General features: G+C 50.6%; 1 protein-coding gene across 3 annotated transcripts in view; it reads right to left on the minus strand.

Moving 5' to 3' along the window:
• Positions 1–3,952: 3,952 nt before the first annotated feature.
• GNAS (GNAS complex locus) overlaps positions 3,953–18,859 on the minus strand; it is a 102,986-nt gene continuing 88,079 nt past the window's right edge. For 2 of the 3 annotated variants that reach the window (XM_061548646.1, XM_061548648.1), the window contains exons 6-12: positions 18,574–18,628; positions 16,901–16,974; positions 15,658–15,716; positions 13,038–13,158; positions 11,455–11,585; positions 9,052–9,119; positions 3,953–8,165 (exon numbers count right to left, since the gene is read on the minus strand). In XM_061548646.1, coding sequence (XP_061404630.1) covers positions 8,019–8,165; positions 9,052–9,119; positions 11,455–11,585; positions 13,038–13,158; positions 15,658–15,716; positions 16,901–16,974; positions 18,574–18,628 — 655 coding nt within the window. In that variant the 3' untranslated portion in view covers positions 3,953–8,018. Of the gene's footprint in view, positions 8,166–9,051; positions 9,120–11,454; positions 11,586–13,037; positions 13,159–13,814; positions 13,936–15,657; positions 15,717–16,900; positions 16,975–18,573; positions 18,629–18,859 lie in introns of all 3 variants that reach the window. The other variant, XM_061548647.1, reaches the window with a different exon arrangement.

An 18,859-nucleotide genomic window follows, 5' to 3' on the forward strand; every position in this document is an offset into this window, starting at 1 on the left:
TAACGTGCAAAATTGTCAGTGGACATTGTTATATATATATTTATTTTACAATGTCATTAAGAATAAACGTTGAAAGCATGCCTAAAAAATGTAATAAAACTCGAGCAGAGCCATCGATTACTTAATCTGATAGCCCCAGCTCAAGATCATTCTCGTGAAGTCCCTGGTGGATGTGTGTTTGCGGGATGACAGAGCGTTGTGGTCAAGAGGGGTTATACTGGAAGGAACCACCTGGTTCTACCAGTCCACAGGGGGTTATTGTGTCCGTCCGTCCGTCGTGCATCCAAAAATGGGAGGGGTCGGGCTGGGTGGAGAGGGGAGGGTGGTGAGGGGCTGGGTGGTGAGGGTGGGGCTGGGTGGAGAGGAGCTGGTCACCCCGTGGTGCCCTTATAAAACTCAACGTTTAACCTACTCACGCCGGCTTGTGCCCGCCCTCAGTGGGCCATATTTGCGGAATACACCACGTCGCCGTTGACCCTGGCCATTGACCGAGCAACCCAACGTTCCTACCAGCTCCTTCCGCAGGAATGTGTTGTGTGTGTGTGGGGGAAACGCGACGATTGGCACCCACGACAGTTCGTGCACTCGGGTGTCGCTCTGAAAATCGCATTTCCTGCATGGGCCCGGTAAAGTTGGAGAGTTAGCGGAAAACCCCACAGCTCGACTCGAAACACAGCGAAGTGTCGGGGTCCAGACACACAACGTGGGGTGTGCGCCAAGGTAAGTAAAGGTGTGGAGGAATGTTCGGAAGCCACTGGTGCTATGCACTTCTAAATCTATAGATTGAACACTAGTTTATGGAGAAATTATTTTTTTGCGTTTGGTTCGTCTGTCCTTCCCCCGCACCTCCGATGAGCGCGGCTGGCTATGTGCGGTGCGAAAGAGGTTTAACAAACCTGTCAACCCATTATCAGTGCCTACTTTATTAGACCAATTCAAGCCTCATTGATCACCCCGTGCCCTTATGAATCTCAACGTTCATCCTACAAAGTCCCATCACAAGGGAGACACTTGTTTTAGCCCGTATCGAATCGGCAGTAACGCCGTACGGACCTGCAAACTCAATTTCCCTGCATAAGAACACGTGGTTGAACCGTATGGGTCGACCGCGATGGGTTCAACGTAACGTGTGTGCACACATGACCCTGGACCCCGCTCTGTTTGGGCTCACGCTGTGCCGCCAGGCGCCAAAGTGGTGGCCACTTCGCCCCGTGCGGGGTCAACTTCCGTCACGCGCCCTGCACATGAGGGTCGAGAGCTGGGTTCGAGTCCAAGACCTGGGTTACAGAATCTTGAGTTGCAGCCGCAACGTGATGAATCCGGGATCTCAAGTTAGGTGAGTTTTTATTGCGTCACCTCCGTCGCCAATGACGTAAGGAAAAAAACAATGAAGTGAGGCTTTTCGGTTGATTTGTATTTTTAAATCCTTTATATTAAGTTCACTTGCTTAGGACCGTGCAAATCTTTCGGTCGTTTTTTAACCCACTTCCCGTGATCCAATCGAGCTGACATTTTGCACACAGACTCGTTGTGCGTGACAATTAATTTTCGTGAAATTTTTTTCTCCAAAATTTTACACTTTTTAGGAGCAAAAAAGTATATGTAATTACCAATTGCGTAATGGTGCCAAGCAATCATCTGACCCATAGGTGGCAGCCATCTCAAGCCAGAGGACGAGAGGACTCTAGCCGCCACGCATATAAAGGATTTATAGTGAAAAACTTTGTTTCTACGGGTTAATTTTTTCATCTTAGCATGGGAAAAAAATAGTCGCCCACGCTCTTTGCAGGACCTTGATGATCCACTCTTCATCACCGCCGCGAGGAAGTCTACAATGAACATCGTCCAAGCAAGTGACGCCGCTCCCAAAAACGCGATTGAGCCGAAAGCGGGGAAACGCTACAAAGTTAACGTTGAAATAACACGAACTATTTCACGACCAACGCGCTAGCGTTTCAGGCAGCGAGGATTCTTCAGAGCCCACAAAGGCACACGCACTTGATCAAATTTGGTAATGTTACATTGTGGCGTCCCGATTGTGATATTTGATTAAAATATATCTTAATCATACTCTTAGGTTTTTTCGGTAAAGTCACGTAGGTCCCACCTGATGACGGAGACTTGTGTTGCCTCCGAAACGTCGTGATTTATTATTTTATTTCTATTATTACTTTTAGTAAAAAAAATATTTATTTTTTTACCTACGTGACTTTACCGAAAATAACTAAGAGTATGAATCCTTGCAGTCACGAAAGCTTCAAATCTAGAATATCTTAATTACGTGTATATGAGCCTTTTGTCATTCGGCTGCTGGACTGTTTCATGGCATGGCAATCACAGGGGTTGTTTGACATACTTCACCACGCTGGTCAGCGTTGTTTGTGCAGAGAGGGGTGGGCACAGGTATCACTGGCCGAGAATCGAACTCGGGTCACCTTTGGTTCAGGAGTGCAGCATGCATTTTTATTTGACCCCCTGAAAGTCAACCTGAGTGTGCAGTGGTGCAATGGGGGGGGGGGGGGGGGGGGCGGACGTGGTGTTGACGGCCAGTCCCTGCGAGTGAGTGGCTGCGTTGCAGTCTAAACAGAATTAAATACTCCGCCTGCCACACAGGGAGCGCACGTTCGGGGGCGCCTGGGAATACAATTCCACGCGACGGCAAGTCGGGGCAAGCCAGTTCTGTTTCACGAGTGGGCGACATTTCAACTCGGGAGAGGCGAATGTGGGCTTGTTCAGTCTGAAATGTCCCCCCTCTCGCAACTGTTGCTACGGCCGAAAGTGGACACACAGCCCATCCGATGGAGTACTGAGCGACCGGCGGTGGACATTTAGCGATCCACATCAATTTCCCATCTGACCCTAGGGGCCACTGGCACTGCAGCTACCCAAACACAAATATGAAATCATCCCCCCATCGTGCTGTCCAACCCAATGGTTCCTCACGAGTGAGAGTGTTCCAACGCGCAGAATGAAAGTAACATCACCACATCAGTAGGTGACAGTATGCAAAAACAAATGTATGCTTGCACAGCACTGTCAGCCACAACGAAGAGGGAGTGAGTAGGTAGGTTCGCTCGGATGGTGTGGCGGCCCTCACCCTGATGTCTTGTCGGTGAAAGTGCCCCTACAGCCCCCCTCCCCTCTGAAAATGAACCCGGACAGCGAAAAGCGTCAACGCGTGCATCGCCCTTCGCTCGCACAACGGACACCCCGTCGACGAGTTTCGGCTGTCACAGTGCCTGCACAAATTGCTCACCAACCACTGCCCCACCGCTCCTCCCACAGACACTCAGTCCATGCTTGCACCCCCATATGAAGAAGGCCGTGCCAGAACATTGCTCCCTGGGCTTGAAGGTCGCCTCTTCTTCTTTCTTCAACTTCTTCACTCTGCTGTCCGGATATGAAACTTCATCCCCCATGAACGCACTGTCGGCGACATCACCGATTCTGGTCTTCAGCCGAGCTCACTCACACACACAATCACACTCACAATCACTCAACTCTCTCTCACACACTCACACACACTCAATCACTCTCACACACTCTCAATCACTCTCACACACTCACTCACACACAATCACACACACACTCAATCACAACTCTCTCTCACTCACACACACTCAATCACTCTCACACACACTTACACTCTCACACACTAACACACTCTCACTCTCTCACACTCATTCACACCGACACTCTCACACACTCTCCATCACTCTCACACACACTCACACTGACACTCACACTCACGGGGCATCTCCACACTTCAGCACACGCCAAGTAGGGGCGCACTACCGAGTCTTGGAGCTGCAGTGAACCAATGATGATGATGCTGATTCGATGTATGAATATTCTCATATGGCTGCTGGTCACAATCGCACCCAATAGCAACACAATCAAAGCCAACCTCACCCCGACGACACGCGAAACAAACGCGACACCGGCGTTATTTAAACAAGGCAGAATTCCGTAATTTTATACAATATCCCACTTTTTTTGTACACACCTTCTTAGCATATATATATTTTTTTAAACAGTTAACCATTCCTCTCAATATTGAAAACCCTATGACGTAACTGCTTTTTATGGACATTTAGTGTTTGCGGCTTTATACAGAGCATCATGGCATTGGCTATTGCGCAAATTGTTCAATTTTAATGTCACAGCTGTCGTATTGTTATCATAATAATTATAAGGGTAACGTGTGGTCGGCAACACTATACATCAGTACACGTAGAGTCGTAGACCAAATCTGTCTTCTTACGCGGAATACAGCAGCGGAGAGAGCGCGCGCGCAGGCGTAACACGCAGACACAACAAGTGCCTTTTACATTCGGTGACTTGAGAATTTAATACCAACTCGCCCATGGCTGCCTGATACTCGGATTAATAACAACGACGACGACGATGATGATCATGACAACGACGACTGACAGGCGAGATTGCCGCGTCTCGCAAGCTGGCTTATTGCCAAAGTGCGATAGCGGGGTTTTTAAACTTTTATATCACGGCAGCTTTTGAAACTTCTGCCCCCCCCCCCCGCCGCCGCCGCGCCCCTCTAGACTTAAACGTGATGATCATGAAAATCAAAACTAATACAGCTGAGGGAGTGTGTGTGTGCTTTGCATAACTGCGCCAATATCGCCACGCGAGGACATCTGTGAGCACAAGGAACGCGCTTACAGTGGCGCTGCTGACTCCGTGTACCGATCCCCACCAGCGGACTGCATTGCAACATCGTCACCCGTCGTCAGGGATGCGGCGGGCCAAGCCGCACGATGGGCCACCGACAAGGCGCAGTGCCGACCTGCTCCGTGCCCCCCTCTCGTTCAGAGCAGATCGCCCCAAATGCCCTTCCCACCCTCCCGCAAAGCCCACCGCCCGCCACGACCACGTGCACCCAAAACATCGTCGGCGTGACCCGATTGTCGACGCGCGTCGCCGTCGTCCCTGCGACGCGGCTGTGGCACAAAGCGCGGAGGAGCACACGGCCTGGCGGGGGGGTTCCGCTTTAAGTGCTGACACACAAAAACAAAAGTAACGGCACGACGCGCGCGCGCGCACGCACACACATATATATACACAGGATGTGTCTGTGTGTGCATTCGTTTGCTGCTTTAGAGATCGAGTAATCAAATCAACCATGTCATATTATTATTTTTAAGATGTTTTGCTTAAACGCAAAAAGGATATGTTTACCGTGTCCTTCATTTGCGTTAGTGACGAAGCAATGCGTCGCTTTTTTATTTTAGATCGTTCCACATAATACGCGCATCTCTATATATATACTTCAATACTGTGCCAATATACTTTTTCTTTTCTTATTTGGCTGCAAGCTTATTGGACACAGTGGTGCATCTAGACTATGAAACATGTGGGGTGAGGGGGGGGGGAGGTGGGGGCCACACCGCTTGCATTCACTCTGGCTCACAAGTGTCGTGGTTTTTGATACTGGCTATTGGTGTCTGCACACATCCCGAGCTCGTGGTGATGGTCGCGGTGCTTAGAACGCAGCAAGGAGGGGGGGGGGGGGGGGCTGGCTGTGGCGGGCCACGCGGCTCTCGGGCAGGGCTTCACTTCAAGCCGGGTTCTGTCCGCGTGAGCGGCGACCCAGGGAAAGCCGAACCCTCAGCGTAGCGACGCGACGTTCCCGTTACTCGCCGTGGCCGAGGATGCTGCCCTGTCGCCGTGCTGCCCGCTCCGGTCTACCGGGCGGCATGGAAATAGTTCGGCGAGAAATTAAGCTCCGGGAGTTGGCGTGGAGACGAGTAATACTCCCCCCCCCCGCTTTTACCGGCACAAATAAGCTGAGCCAGCGGTGAAGGGGGGGGGGGGGCCCTCAATGGTACGTGTTTTTATTTTTCCCCCACTGGCCAATTTTGTTAACGCCAAGCCGGAAACAAATCGTCGCAACGATGACCCCACAAGACATCCGCATCTGGCTCGGGGCAAAGCAGGCCCAGGGGTGGCGGGGTGGCGGGGTGAAGGTGGGGGGTGGAGGGGGGGGGGAGGCTAACGACGCGATAATTGCACGCGGTCGCATCGTCCGCTTGCGTCTCCACTAGTTACATTGCACCCAAAGTCGGCAGCACGGCTCGGCTTCTTCAGTGGGGAAAAATGTAAAAAAAAATGTCTCCCCCCCCCCCGTGCTCACGCTTGAACCTCTTCGGCCGCCAAGGTGTACGTCTGTCCCTCCACTCTCCTCCGTTGCATCGCAGGGACGACACCGCCACGCCCCCCACCCCTCCACAGGGACGAACAACAACGCCGTCGCATCGAGTAGCTGCGTTTGGGGATTTCTAAGTAGTCCGTTGCACCGAAGTCGGAGCGGTCGCACCGCGCCCGATGCGGGCGACCGCACCTCCACGGAAAGCATGTGCTTGCGGGACAGAGCGTACAAAAAAAACATCGGCAACAAAAACGGGAAATGCAACTGAAGAACAAACAAAAAAACCCATAAGATCAACCGTCAATACGCATAGCCCTTTGCTTTGTGGGGTGGGGGGGGTGGTGGCTGCTGCTTATTCTCAAAACCATTCAGCGAAATAAAGCGCGAGAGTTCTCTGTAGTGATCGGTGAGCGCGAGCGGCGGTGGCGGCGGCGATGGTGCGAGCACGTGCTGGGTGCTGGCGGCGGGAGTGGTCCGCGGGAGTGGTCCTCGGGGGCGGAGTCTCGGTTCGCGTGGCGCCCCCCCCCCCCCCCCCACACTTCCAGGCGTCGGTGTCACGGCGCCAGCCCGCGTCGCGTCCCTCTGCACGCGTCGCTCCGGCGCGCGTTTGGTATCGGTTTCGTGTGAACGTTTCGAGCGATCATCGTTTTTTCTGTGCAGGCTTGCCGCTGTTGTTGTTGGTTGTCGAGCCGTTAATTTTTTTCATCTGTCAAACTTTTTGTTTAATCCGCAAAACTGCACTTAACGTGATGCGCGGGTACGTGCGCATAGGCATGCGCGTACACACAGGCACAACTCGCCACTTTGACATATATTGGTTGCTCTACCTGCTGCGAACTTTGCGACGACACACATCTTTGTAGTTTTGAAGTTCCGTAATAATATAGTAAACGATTATAAAAAAAAATGGGACCATTTCTCCTTTCGATCGCAATGTCCAGCCATAATCTTCGTGTTACCGTTGTTGTTGTTGTTGTTGGGTTGTTTTTGAAGACAGCCCCAGTCGACAGATTTGTCATCTCTACCCTGCAGTGAACAAGAGCAAGCCCGGCCAATTCAGTGTCGCCGACCCAAAAGTCCACCGGGACAAAAAACCCTTCGTGTGTACACAGCAGCGTCGTACACCGTGGGAGGTGAAATCTCGACACCAACCCACGACAAAAATCATCACGCCCGTGGCAAAGATGACGCTTCGCAGCCTTTTTGATTAGACATGCAGAAAATCTGTCCGAGCAGAAAAATTGGACGGGCGACGCAACGTAATTTGGAAATGCGGATTTGAAACGGTGAAGTTCCCAGTCCACGTCGCAACGATTTCTACTCCTGCGGTTTCTCGTCGCAAATCGTTTCCTGTGAGTAATCAACAATCAGGAAAGTGTGACGCAGACATCTTGCGGTGCCCCGTTCTTCTGAGCAGCTAAGAAATGGCACCCCCCACAGCCGGAAACTGGCTTCGACGTCCATCACCTTCACTGTCCCAAGACAATGTGCTCATGTCTGCAACGACAAAACTGAAATAATAAAGGGCTGAAAAAGTGAGTGTTCGTTAATGGACGGGGCATTGTTCAGAGCGTTCCCCGCTGTTCACGCGTTCCGCTGTAGTCGAAGCAACTATTGGTTTAGTCTTCTCGTTTTTTTTTTTTTGGCCGAACAGCAAAACGGGCGCAACCGAGCCAGTCGAACTCGCCAAGTTACTCCTCTTCCAATTCGTTCTCGGCGATTGTTTACAGCCGTCAATTTTTTTTGTAACTTTTAATTTTTTTTTTGTCGTCGTTTACCGTTGCCGCCGCCGCCATTCGAAAACATTTTCTTTTTGCGCGTAGGATCCCCGTTCGGTTCGTTCGACCAATCAGAGCAGCTCGTACTGGCGCAGGTGCATGCGCTGGATGATGTCGCGGCAGTCCTTGAAGACGCGCCCGATGTTCTCCGTGTCGACGGCGCACGTGAAGTGCGGGTAGCAGTAGTGGCGGCCGTCATCGCTTGCCGTGCTGATGCGCTGCGTGGGCAAAGAAAAGCCACAGGGCGTCAGCAAATGAGCACGCGAACAAAACAGACGCACGCGAATCGCTTCGACGGCGAGTGGTCGCTTAACGCGCGGCGGCGTGTTCATGTTGCAACCGCACGATGCGGAACGCGCACTCCGTTGTAACGCTAAATGCGCCACGCGCTGTATCACGCCAAGTGCGCCGTTATGACGCGGGCGAAGACTAACTACTTTCTTGAGCTGCACGGCTGAGTGGTAGGATACAGTACGCGGAACGATGAGGCAACGCGCCGGTGTACCCTCAGTTATTTGTCCCGCCATTTCACTGCGCTTGTGCGTTCACCGTATCTCGTCAAATTTTACCGTCAGAATTATTTATGGGGAAACTCGTTTCCGCTTTACGCGTTTTTCACTTCACGCGGCACTTTGCAGGAACGCATCTACCGCGTTAAATGAGGACTTACTATTCTGGATCGTTGACACAGCATGGGGGAGTGCCTTCATCCAGCAGTGGATTGACAAAGGCCTGTACATCGTTATTTATTGTTATAACTATGTGGGGTGGGTGAAGTGGTGGGCGAAGTGGTGGCACGGTGGTTGGTGCGCACTGCATTGTAAACCCGACAAAAGCCGAGTTGGATTCCCAGCTCCGGCTCGCATCAGTGGCGAGCAATACCTAAACGAGTCCTTCACCAACCCGCACTAACCAGCGTGGTAAAGTATGGCAGATTACTTTTAGTAATTCGGTCAGAAGGCAAAATTTTAGTCGACGTTTAAAAAACAGCAACAGAGGCTCGACATTATAAATTTGAACGCACTGCGCCGCGCCGGTGTGGGTGCGCTTGAGGCACCGCTGACGCCCGTTAGTTCGGACTGCAGGGGGGGGGGGGGCACGTACCAGGAACTCGTCCCGGATGAAATACTTCGCTCGCGTCACTTGCGGATCTTCGCCCAATTCAGGGCTCACTGATTCAGGGGGAGATGGACAATAACAACAAAACCTTGATTATTATTTACGACCGTATTCCCTGTCTTATTGTTGTTTTCCATGTCCTTCAACCCGCACCTACGATTAGCACGGTTGCCCATGTACGGTGCAAAAGAAGTTCAACATACACACATACAAAGTACCGCCAAGATCCAAACAAACACATGGGAAAGCCTTTATCCAACAGTGAATTGACCACACGCAGCACCATACGTACTTGTAGCCTATACCGTTGCCGATGATGAGATCACTGGGTGGTTATATGGCTCGTTATATACCTTCAAATGTCACGGTACTTTGTGTACTAGTAACAGTACAACTGTGCTCTTGGCATCACGCCATTAGATTATGAAAGCTCTGTTCAGAATTCGCAGAAACACAGTGCACCACTCTGTGTTTAGCGAGAACTGCTGCTGGAATGACGTTACAGATCTACAGCCATTCCTCGTTACACCGCAACTCAAAGTACGGAATTTCGCTGGAGCGTAACTTATGCATTGGGGAACGAATTCAATGCAAATCTGGCTGCCGCCTGATGATGCCGGTTGTAAGTACTGGCGAAACGTCATACTCAGATTGTAAATTTTGTGGATTTGCTCTCCAACACACCGGTGTGCTGTACTCGTAATGAATTGCCATGTTCTGTTAACATGACAAACCTTACTAATTGGCTGTGTCGGGTGGTAGTGGGTTTAACGACACAATAAAACCTGTATTATGGGAAAATAGGATTCCATGCACGGAATTTCGAGACAACTTTTCAGTAACCTACCCGTTACGTATATCAAGGGATGTGCCTGCACATTCCTTATGGAGGTCCCTTCAATTGGAGGTCCCTTCAATTGCTTCCTATCGTCACTAGGTGTCGCTGCACCTCCACACATGCCTTGCTAGAAGAGGCGTTGTCAAGCAGCAATCAAACTGACAATTTGTTCGATCTCTGCGCTGGAATTTAATTAAATTTCGTACAATATAAGAATAGATTTTACCCTTTCTGGCAATAAAACACGTGTTAAGATGTTAAAACACTCAACAGAACCCTTTTGCAAGGAAGCATGTCTGCATTAATCACACATACTTGTGAACATGCAAACAAAAAAATGATCTGACAGTATATGCATTGTCTTTGAAACTTTTGAGCCTAGTCTCAAACAGTGTCAGACCCATGATATGTGCAGTTTGTATGTCAACCTTCTTTCGCACCGTACGTAGCCAACCGTGCTAATCGGAAGTGAGAAATTTAAAGTGAAAAACCTAAATTATTATAATTTCAACTTTGTAACGCGCCACGTGGCATTCACTCACTCTCAGAGAGAGAGAGACAGACAATGACTCGGAGGAGGTCCGAGGAGGATCCACGGACAAGCGGAGAAAGCAGCAGGCCGAGCAGTGAACCGATGCCATCAATTTCCCAAGCTCTGCAAGTCCTTTGTCTCCCACTAAATATAAAAACATGTTTTCGGATCATTAATGAGTGTTTTAAATGAGGGAGGCAGGAAACCGGAGGAGCCAGAAAAAAACCTATGGGTGCCAAGGGGGGGAAACACAAACATTCCATACAGATGGGACAAAATTATTTGAGTCCGCACTTTGGTGTACCGCCTTCTCCTGGCGAGCCCGGGTCCACGGCAACCTCGTCGACGCTCACGAGAAGGGAGTTTCACAGAACATCTGTGCGGTGATTCACCAACCCCTGACCTCCACGGTGCTGGACTAGAGGCGTGTGTGCCACAGCTGCCCGGCTAACTATGCTGTCATTGTTGAATAGGTTGTGAAAAGCCAATGGCAACGCTTATATCTAACAAGAGTAACTCGCCATACGTAAGAAACTTGCTTAATCATGTACGGCCGAAAAACCCGGATTTGAACGCTTCATCTATAAAAAAACTATAAACTATTTTTTATTTTAGCAGGTGAGGCCCACTGAACTATATAGCTCTTTTTCAGAAGCGACCTGGCCACAAACGATAGCTCGATGAAGTGGCTTATCACGTGGAAATTGATAGCAGTAGCCAAATACTCTACATGCACGTTTCTAAATGTGGAAAAAAAACCAGAGGACCCGGGGAAAAATCCACGCGACCACGAGGAAACCAAACATGCAAACTCCAAATATACAACAGGCGTCGGGGTCAGGATCGAACTCGCAACCTCCTGTATACCAGGCGAGGTCGTAAACATCTCGCCAGCTTGGCGCTCTAAGCTGTCCCCCGGCTCGGAGTCTGACAAGCGCCCCCAGATCCACGTCCGAGGGAAATTTCAACCGTAAACCAAGTTCAGCGGGTACCAGTGTCGTGTGGCCCTTGTGTGTACCTTCGGCTGGCGTGGTGTACCGCGCAAACTCTGGAAAGTACTTCTCGATTCGCGACTTTCCCGCCAGCACCTTCTCCGCCAGGAGGTCCTGCTTGTTGAGGAAGAGGATGATCGAGATGGTTCGGAGCCACCTGCAGAAAAAGGGTGCAGGAGGACACGGCAGCACCCGTGGGGGCGGGGGTCAGAGGCCATAGTGCACGTCGAGTCAATGTTACCCGTGCAAAAGCCGAATTTCTCTCGGGACTGATCCGACAACCGCTGATTTGAACCGAGGAATTAACAGCACGAGTCTGCGTGGACGCGTATGCACTTTGCTGCAAATGTATCCGCGTTTATTGTCGTCATCATCGGGCCACGCAACGCCGACTGCCGGATGAAGGCCTCCCAAACTCGGCCTTTACGGTGATGCGTGTTGAACTTCTTTCGCTCCGTACGTAGCCAGCCGTGCTAATCGGAGGTGTGCGGGGAAAACGACGCAGCGGTCCCATCTCGCTCCTGCACACGAGCCGATTTCATCGCTCCATCTCCACACGGTGGGCGTGTCCCGTCACCCTACATCCATCGCTAGTCTCGCTCACCAGCCACCACCTGCCCCGGCTCACTCACTCAAGTGTCAATACGATGCCTCTAATTTACATTTGTTCACCAATCTGTGCTCTCGTTTGCCTCTGCGAAGGGGAATTCCATGCCAGCACCTCCCCATGCTCCTTTGCACACTTTCAGTTCTCACTCCGTTGTCTTCGTCAGTGAGCGCACGCGTACGGAATGCTAAATGCGATTCTGGGATGGAGCAGTCGCGCAAGGGTTTGTGCGCTGCCCTCTGAACCCGACATTCTGGAGTTCGATTCCTGGCCATGGCTAATAGAAGTGGCGAGTGGTATCGGAACCGACGCTGGCCCCTCCACCCTTCACCAAATGACCAGCATGGTGAAGTATGGTCAAACACCCCCCGACTGACGCAATGCGGGGAGGCTTTCACCCAGAAGTAAATTGACAAGGGCTGTTAATAATTATTTAAAATATAATATGGTATATATTTTTTCTGATATGCAACGGGCAGTAAAAACTTTTCAAAGGTGCCCGATAATTGATATGCAGTGCATTAGCCAAATGGTCAAATAACCGCACTGCCTCGACACATTACGGCTGAGAACTTCACAAACACAATTTGCGCGCGCACACGCAGCATTTCATAAAATGTGCCCCGACTAACTGTTAAAAAAGAAAACGACAGCTAAGGTCAAATACAAACGCTGTCGGCCAGATTCGCATCTTGACGAAACCGACGAAACACATCGGGGCTCTGCAGTACGCGCCCCACTATTGGCTGGCCACGAACACAAAACCCCACGAATTTCTACCACTGCCTCTGAAGAAGAGAGGGAGGAAAAAAAACACCGAGACGGACGTTCGCCAACCCCGTGGACTTGGCCCGACGTGCAACTCCGGCGCCGCCGCACGCGCACACGAGGTCTTGCCGCTGGCAGAAAGGCCCCAGCCCCCCCCTCCCCCCCAACCTCTCCGCGGTGGGCGCGGGGTCCTGCTGGTGACGATCGGCTTGCCGAGTCCACCACCGGCGTTACCTGTTGTTCCAAATACTCTTGAACAGGTTGATGGCTTCCTTGAGGCGGTTCGTGGTGTTGTCTTCGCGCAGAACCATGTTGTAGCTGCTGCACGCGACTACGAATATGATCGCTGTAACGTCTATCGCGCGGGGGTCGCGTGGAGTGCGGTGACGGTGGGGGGGGGGGGGGGCGGGGGGACACCACGAGCACGAGAGGACGCGTGCATGGGGGACGGGGGGTTTTGGTTGCGTTACGACGCAGCGCGCGATTTAAATACGGCACAGGCAAAAGCAAGCGGTGGCGATGATGGAGGCGGCAGCAGCAGGGAGGCGCGGCGGGCGGCGGAAGAGTTCACAACGGGACGTCGCACGTGGAGGAGTACACGGTGGACACAGCGGGGTGTGACGCGCGAGTGGTGGAGTACACGGTGGACACAGGGGGGTGTGACGCGCGAGTGGTGGAGTACACGGTGGACACAGGGGGGTGTGACGCGCGAGTGGTGGAGGAACGGCAAATACGTCGATGGATGATGAACCGATCGAAAATAACGCCGGGCGACGGAAACACGGGAAACAGAGTGAATGGCAACAAATGAGGATGGGACGTGTGAGAGAAATAAGAGTGTGGAGGAGTGGAATAAGGGAGTGTTTTGGTGGTGGTGAAGGCGGCATAAAAACGAGGTGTTTTTTTGGAGGGGGGCGGGGGGGAAGATAAGGGGGGCAACAGAGAGAGAGAGATAAACAGAGTTAGTGTCAGCGGAAGGACAGGGGGGGGGGGGAAGCACAGTTCAGTTACCTGTTGTTCCAGATATTGCAGAAGAGGTCAAGGGCCTCTTTTAGCCTGTTAACACTGGGGTCCTCGCGCAGTGCCATGTTATAGCCACTGCAAGCCACCACAAATATGATGGCTGTGACATCTGCATGGAGGGGGAAATGGGGATGAAAGGGGGGGGGAGGGTTGGTGTTGAAAGGAAATGGAACCTTCTGAACGCATGCTCATCTCAAAAAGACACACCAGGAACAGCGCCCATCAACTTATGGCACTTTGATGACCAACTTGTCTGTCCACTGGGTGCGCAAAGTTGATAATGACAAGGCGTATGCAATCTACAGCCAATGGCCAAATCAATCGGGATCGCACCGGTTTAGATCTTGGAAGCTAATCAGGATATGAATATGGATAGTGCTTTGGATGGGTGACCGACATGCACCATAGGTTTTCTATAGGCTGTGGGGGTACGTAGTGGCCAGCAGAGGGGGCAATGCAGTAAATCCCATTGTTGTACCATACTTCTATGCTTCCTCGTCTGTGCACCCTGCCTTCGCCAAACACAATTAGAAACTTTGGTCAAACAACGCCAATGACCCCTGCACATTGTGGGGTAGCCTTCATCCAGCAGAGGAACAAACAAAAGGGACTGTACAATCTGCTCCCTGCCACCTCCCCACCCGGCACAGTCTTATATTGTCAATCCACTGCTGAAGAATGGACTACCAAAGCCATGGTAGTCATGGGGGTTGCGGTTTGACCAGATTTCACCACACCGGTCGGTGTCCAGTAGTGATGGAGTAATTGCTCGGTTATCATTCATTACGGTTTGAGAAAGCCGTGTTCGCGAGTGGAATCTCACCACTGAATTAAATATATATTTTTAAATTTGCCTGAATATTTACAAATGTAAAAACGATTATGGGCCAAATGGATGTATGCGGACAAAAAACAAATTCACAAATTTTACCGTCCGTATTTGTTTCAATGTACTTTGTGGGTATGCAATGATCCACAGATTAAGATCTAAATTTCTTATGCTCACAATACGTACACTAAATTGTCCGAGCAATAATTAATTACTTTCTAACATGTATATTTCAAATATAATAGTCTCACTCAACTTCCTGCAGGCACAAAAATGTATGAAATCGAATCATGATCCCTAACAGTGACTATTCAATCAGAGAGCTTTGCACGTGCGTGTACACGAAAAAGCCGTTAGCATTATAACCTTTCAACTATTCTCAAAGAAATGGTCATCTTCCTACGATTCACAATACGTTGCGGACACATGAAATGTGCATGCATGCATGTATGGAGTGTAACAATTTACACATTGACTCTTTTCCCCAATTCCATACTGATTGTGCTATCGACGTCACGTCGCGAGCGGAGCGTCCATTATTTTTATTTTGCAGTTAGGTTTGTTTGTCCTTCTCCCGCACCTCCGATTAGCATGGTTGGCTACGTATGGTGCGAAAGAAGTTCAACGTACATACGTGCATTCGGAACTCTCACGCAGCGGCGGCTGCATCACCCCGCGAGTTAAGAGAATGGTCCGCAGAAAAAGATATCGCAGAACTAAGTCCGAGATCTCTTTAATAAATCAGCTATTTTATCCAAAACATTAGGAGGCACTGCACTTGCCCCGCGCCAAATGTTTTATCGCTTCGGCCCCCCGAAGCTAAAAGACTGGTAAGGGCGTTCGCTAGGCATGCAATAATGCGCCGCCGATTCATCCGCTCAAATTGATTCGCATCACTTGGGTCTTGGACGCCGTATACAATTGGGGTGTTAACACTTACAATCCCGAAAGGAACTTTAGAATAGTTTTGCTCGAGTAGCCACGAGCGGAGGGTTGTCTTACCGTTGAAACACTGGATCCACTTTCTCCTCTCGTCCCGTTGACCTCCCACATCAAACATGCTGCGGAGACAGAGTTCAGTTAAAATCTCTAGAAATCCATCGGTCACTCATTACATATAAAGTGCTTGCCACAAATGAACCACGATCCCTTGCTGATCTCGTCAACAAGCATAAAACCATCGCGCAAACTCCGGTCATCCTCGCAGCAGCGGCTTTTTGCTGGCCATCGAACAAAGACGGTCACTGCATCGCGCGGCGCTTTCAAATGCGCTTTCTGCGGCCGTCTGGAACGCTCTTCCTTCCGATATTAGGAAGCCACTGGAGCTATGCACTTTTAAATCTAGCTTGAAAACACATTTCTTTAGAACTGATTTTTGTGTTTAGTTTGTTGTCCTTCCCCCGCACCTCTGATAATCACGGTTTGCTATGTACGATACAAAGGGTTATAGTTAACTCTCTGATATCCATTGGACAGATTACACAAGTTGCGAATTAACCGGGCTTGTGCAAATATGAATTGAATACAGCTCTTGTTCAGGAACTGAACATTCAGCCCTCTTGCAGCACGTGGAGTGAAACGTCGGACATCGTGCCAAACAACGCACGGTACGGACCGGAAAAACACACTGGAGAACTGTACAGCACAACCGTGAAAAACCACGTCGTGTAAATAAGATACCCTTACACGAACACCTGTTACATTACTACCCGCTCCTTACTCGCCGAGGGTCGGTAACTCAGTGCCGACGACACCGCAAACACATCGGCGGGTAAATTGATTTCGTTAAGAAGCAATAAAACAAGACCACGCCTTCTACTCTTCATCCCCGGCCTACGTAGGTGAACTGTCCATAATATAGCTTTTTTTTCTTTGGGTTCGATCGTGTAAATATAAATGTGTCGCTAAACCCGGCACCACCCGACACAGCCAATTGGTAAGGCTTGTCATGTTAACAGAACGTGCCAATTCGTTACTAGTACAGCACACCGGTGTATTGGAGAACAAATCCACAACATTTACAATCTGTACAATGCTTCTTCTGACCTGCCCCCTCCTGGACATCTGTGAAAAAGAGCTTCATAGCTCATCAGACTCCTCCGGGATATATGAAGATTCTGATATTTTCATCGAGCCAGACGGGCGCCGATACACACTCGTGACCACGCAGTCGCTTGTTGTGGCGCACGCTTCACGGCGCTTCGCGACGCTTCGCGGCGTTTCTCGAGCTGCGTCCACGACTTACTGGAAGTTGACCTTGTCCACCTGAAACTTGGTTTCAAAGATCCCCGAAGTCAGAACTCGGCATCGCAGCAGGTCCTGCAAGGCAACAAGACGTAAACCACACGGAGAATCGGCTGAAGGCAAACCCAAGCCAGGCTTGCCTGTGTCCCTGTGAGCACGCGACTCAAAACAACCCCCATCTCTGCTCGCTTGCCCCAACTGCTACTCCCTGCCCCGGAGCCCCAGCAACGACCAGGCCTACTCAAACCCCTACCACCACCTCAACCCCTATCACCACCTCAACCCCTATCACCACCTCAAGCCCTATCACTACCTCAAGCCCTATTATTACCCCTTCCGCTATCACCACCTCAACCCCTATCACTACAACAACTCCTATCACTACCACAACCCCTATCACCACCTCAACCCCTATCACTACCCCAACCCCTATCATTACCCCAACCTCTATCATTATCCCTACCGCTATCACTATCCCTATCACTACCTCAACCCCTATTCACTACCTCAAACCCTACCATTACCCCTTCCACTATCACTACCCCAACCCCAATCAGTATCCTATCACCATACCAACTCGGATCACTTCCCCAACCTCTATCACTATCCTAACCCCTCCTCCTATCCTTCTTACTGCTATCCTTCCGATTCTGATCTGTCACCATAACTACACCACCACTTTTAATAACCCCACTCTTTATTTTAACCACTATCTAATGTACAATTTTGTTATTGTTGTAAAGCGCCTTGGACTAAGGCGCAACATTAATTGAACCCAAAGACAACTAATCAAGTTACAGTATACACACGTTGTGTGTTGCACATTGTCTGACATTAAAATTAATTTTAAATGACCTTTAATTAAGTTTCATGTGCTCTGCATTATTCTCTTTGTAACATATAATTTGCAATAACTGTAAATTAATATTTTTGCTGCATGTAACAATTGTGATCCACGACTCATTGCATGACATTCCAACGAGTAAATTCCATCGACTAATATCGATCGACGCACGATACGCAAGCGCCCCCGCCAGCCACTAGAGGCCGCTACATTTAACAAAATGCAAAAAAAAACTAAAACGTGCTTCCTGCCTTGAATCACGACGACAAACGGTGACAACCGATTGAATCGGGAAGAGCAAATCGTTGCGACCGTAATGTCTGCTCACAGGTGTGACCCCGCACCTCCGATTACCACGGTTGGCTACGTACGGTGCCAAGGAAGTTCGACAAAGACAAAGACACCCCGCGTAGCCTGAACAGACTGGTGGGGCAAGTGCTGTTAGCGAGTAGCTATGAAGGCCGGCACGGCACACGAGTGGGTGAGTTGCCAACATCACGCCCGGCCGCTTTTGTCTCCCCTGTGGTGACGTTTACACACCACACCAGGTACTCATTTGAGACTGAGTCGACCTAGGGGAGGCCCAGGACCGGTTCAGATAATATAATCGTCACTGGTGTTGGCCGAGAGTGGGAATGAAACTCGGGTCGCCGGGTTCAATGCGCAGCGGCGCTAACCGCGACACCACCGCTCCCCGCTACACACGGAGCTAACCTCGAATCACGGTGCCGCACACCGCGTGCGGAGATGTGGTGAAGGGGGGGGGGGGTGAACGCCTGCACGGAGTAAAGTCACGTTGGCAGGTGCAGAGCGGTGCGACGGGGGCTTACCTGGTCGGTGGGCGTGTAGTCGTTCTGCCGCACCGTGTCAATTCTGTCAAGGAAACTGTGCGGGGGGGCGGGAACACAAACACAACTCGTCAGGAGCTTTGCTATTATTAGTAATTATATATCATGTTACAGTAGAAACAAGTTTCGCTGGCTGGATTCCTGACCGACCGCGCGGCCAAGTGCGCGTGTATGCGGTGGTGACGTCGCCTGAATCCCATGGCGTTGAGCCTGGTTCACGTTGCCGATAGCACGCCTCCCCCACCGCCCCCCAAGCCTCCACCTCGTG

Source organism: Lethenteron reissneri, chromosome 9, assembly GCF_015708825.2.
Source record: "Lethenteron reissneri isolate LAM-NWPU_2019-01 chromosome 9, ASM1570882v1, whole genome shotgun sequence".
Taxonomy (NCBI): Eukaryota; Metazoa; Chordata; class Hyperoartia; order Petromyzontiformes; family Petromyzontidae; genus Lethenteron; species Lethenteron reissneri.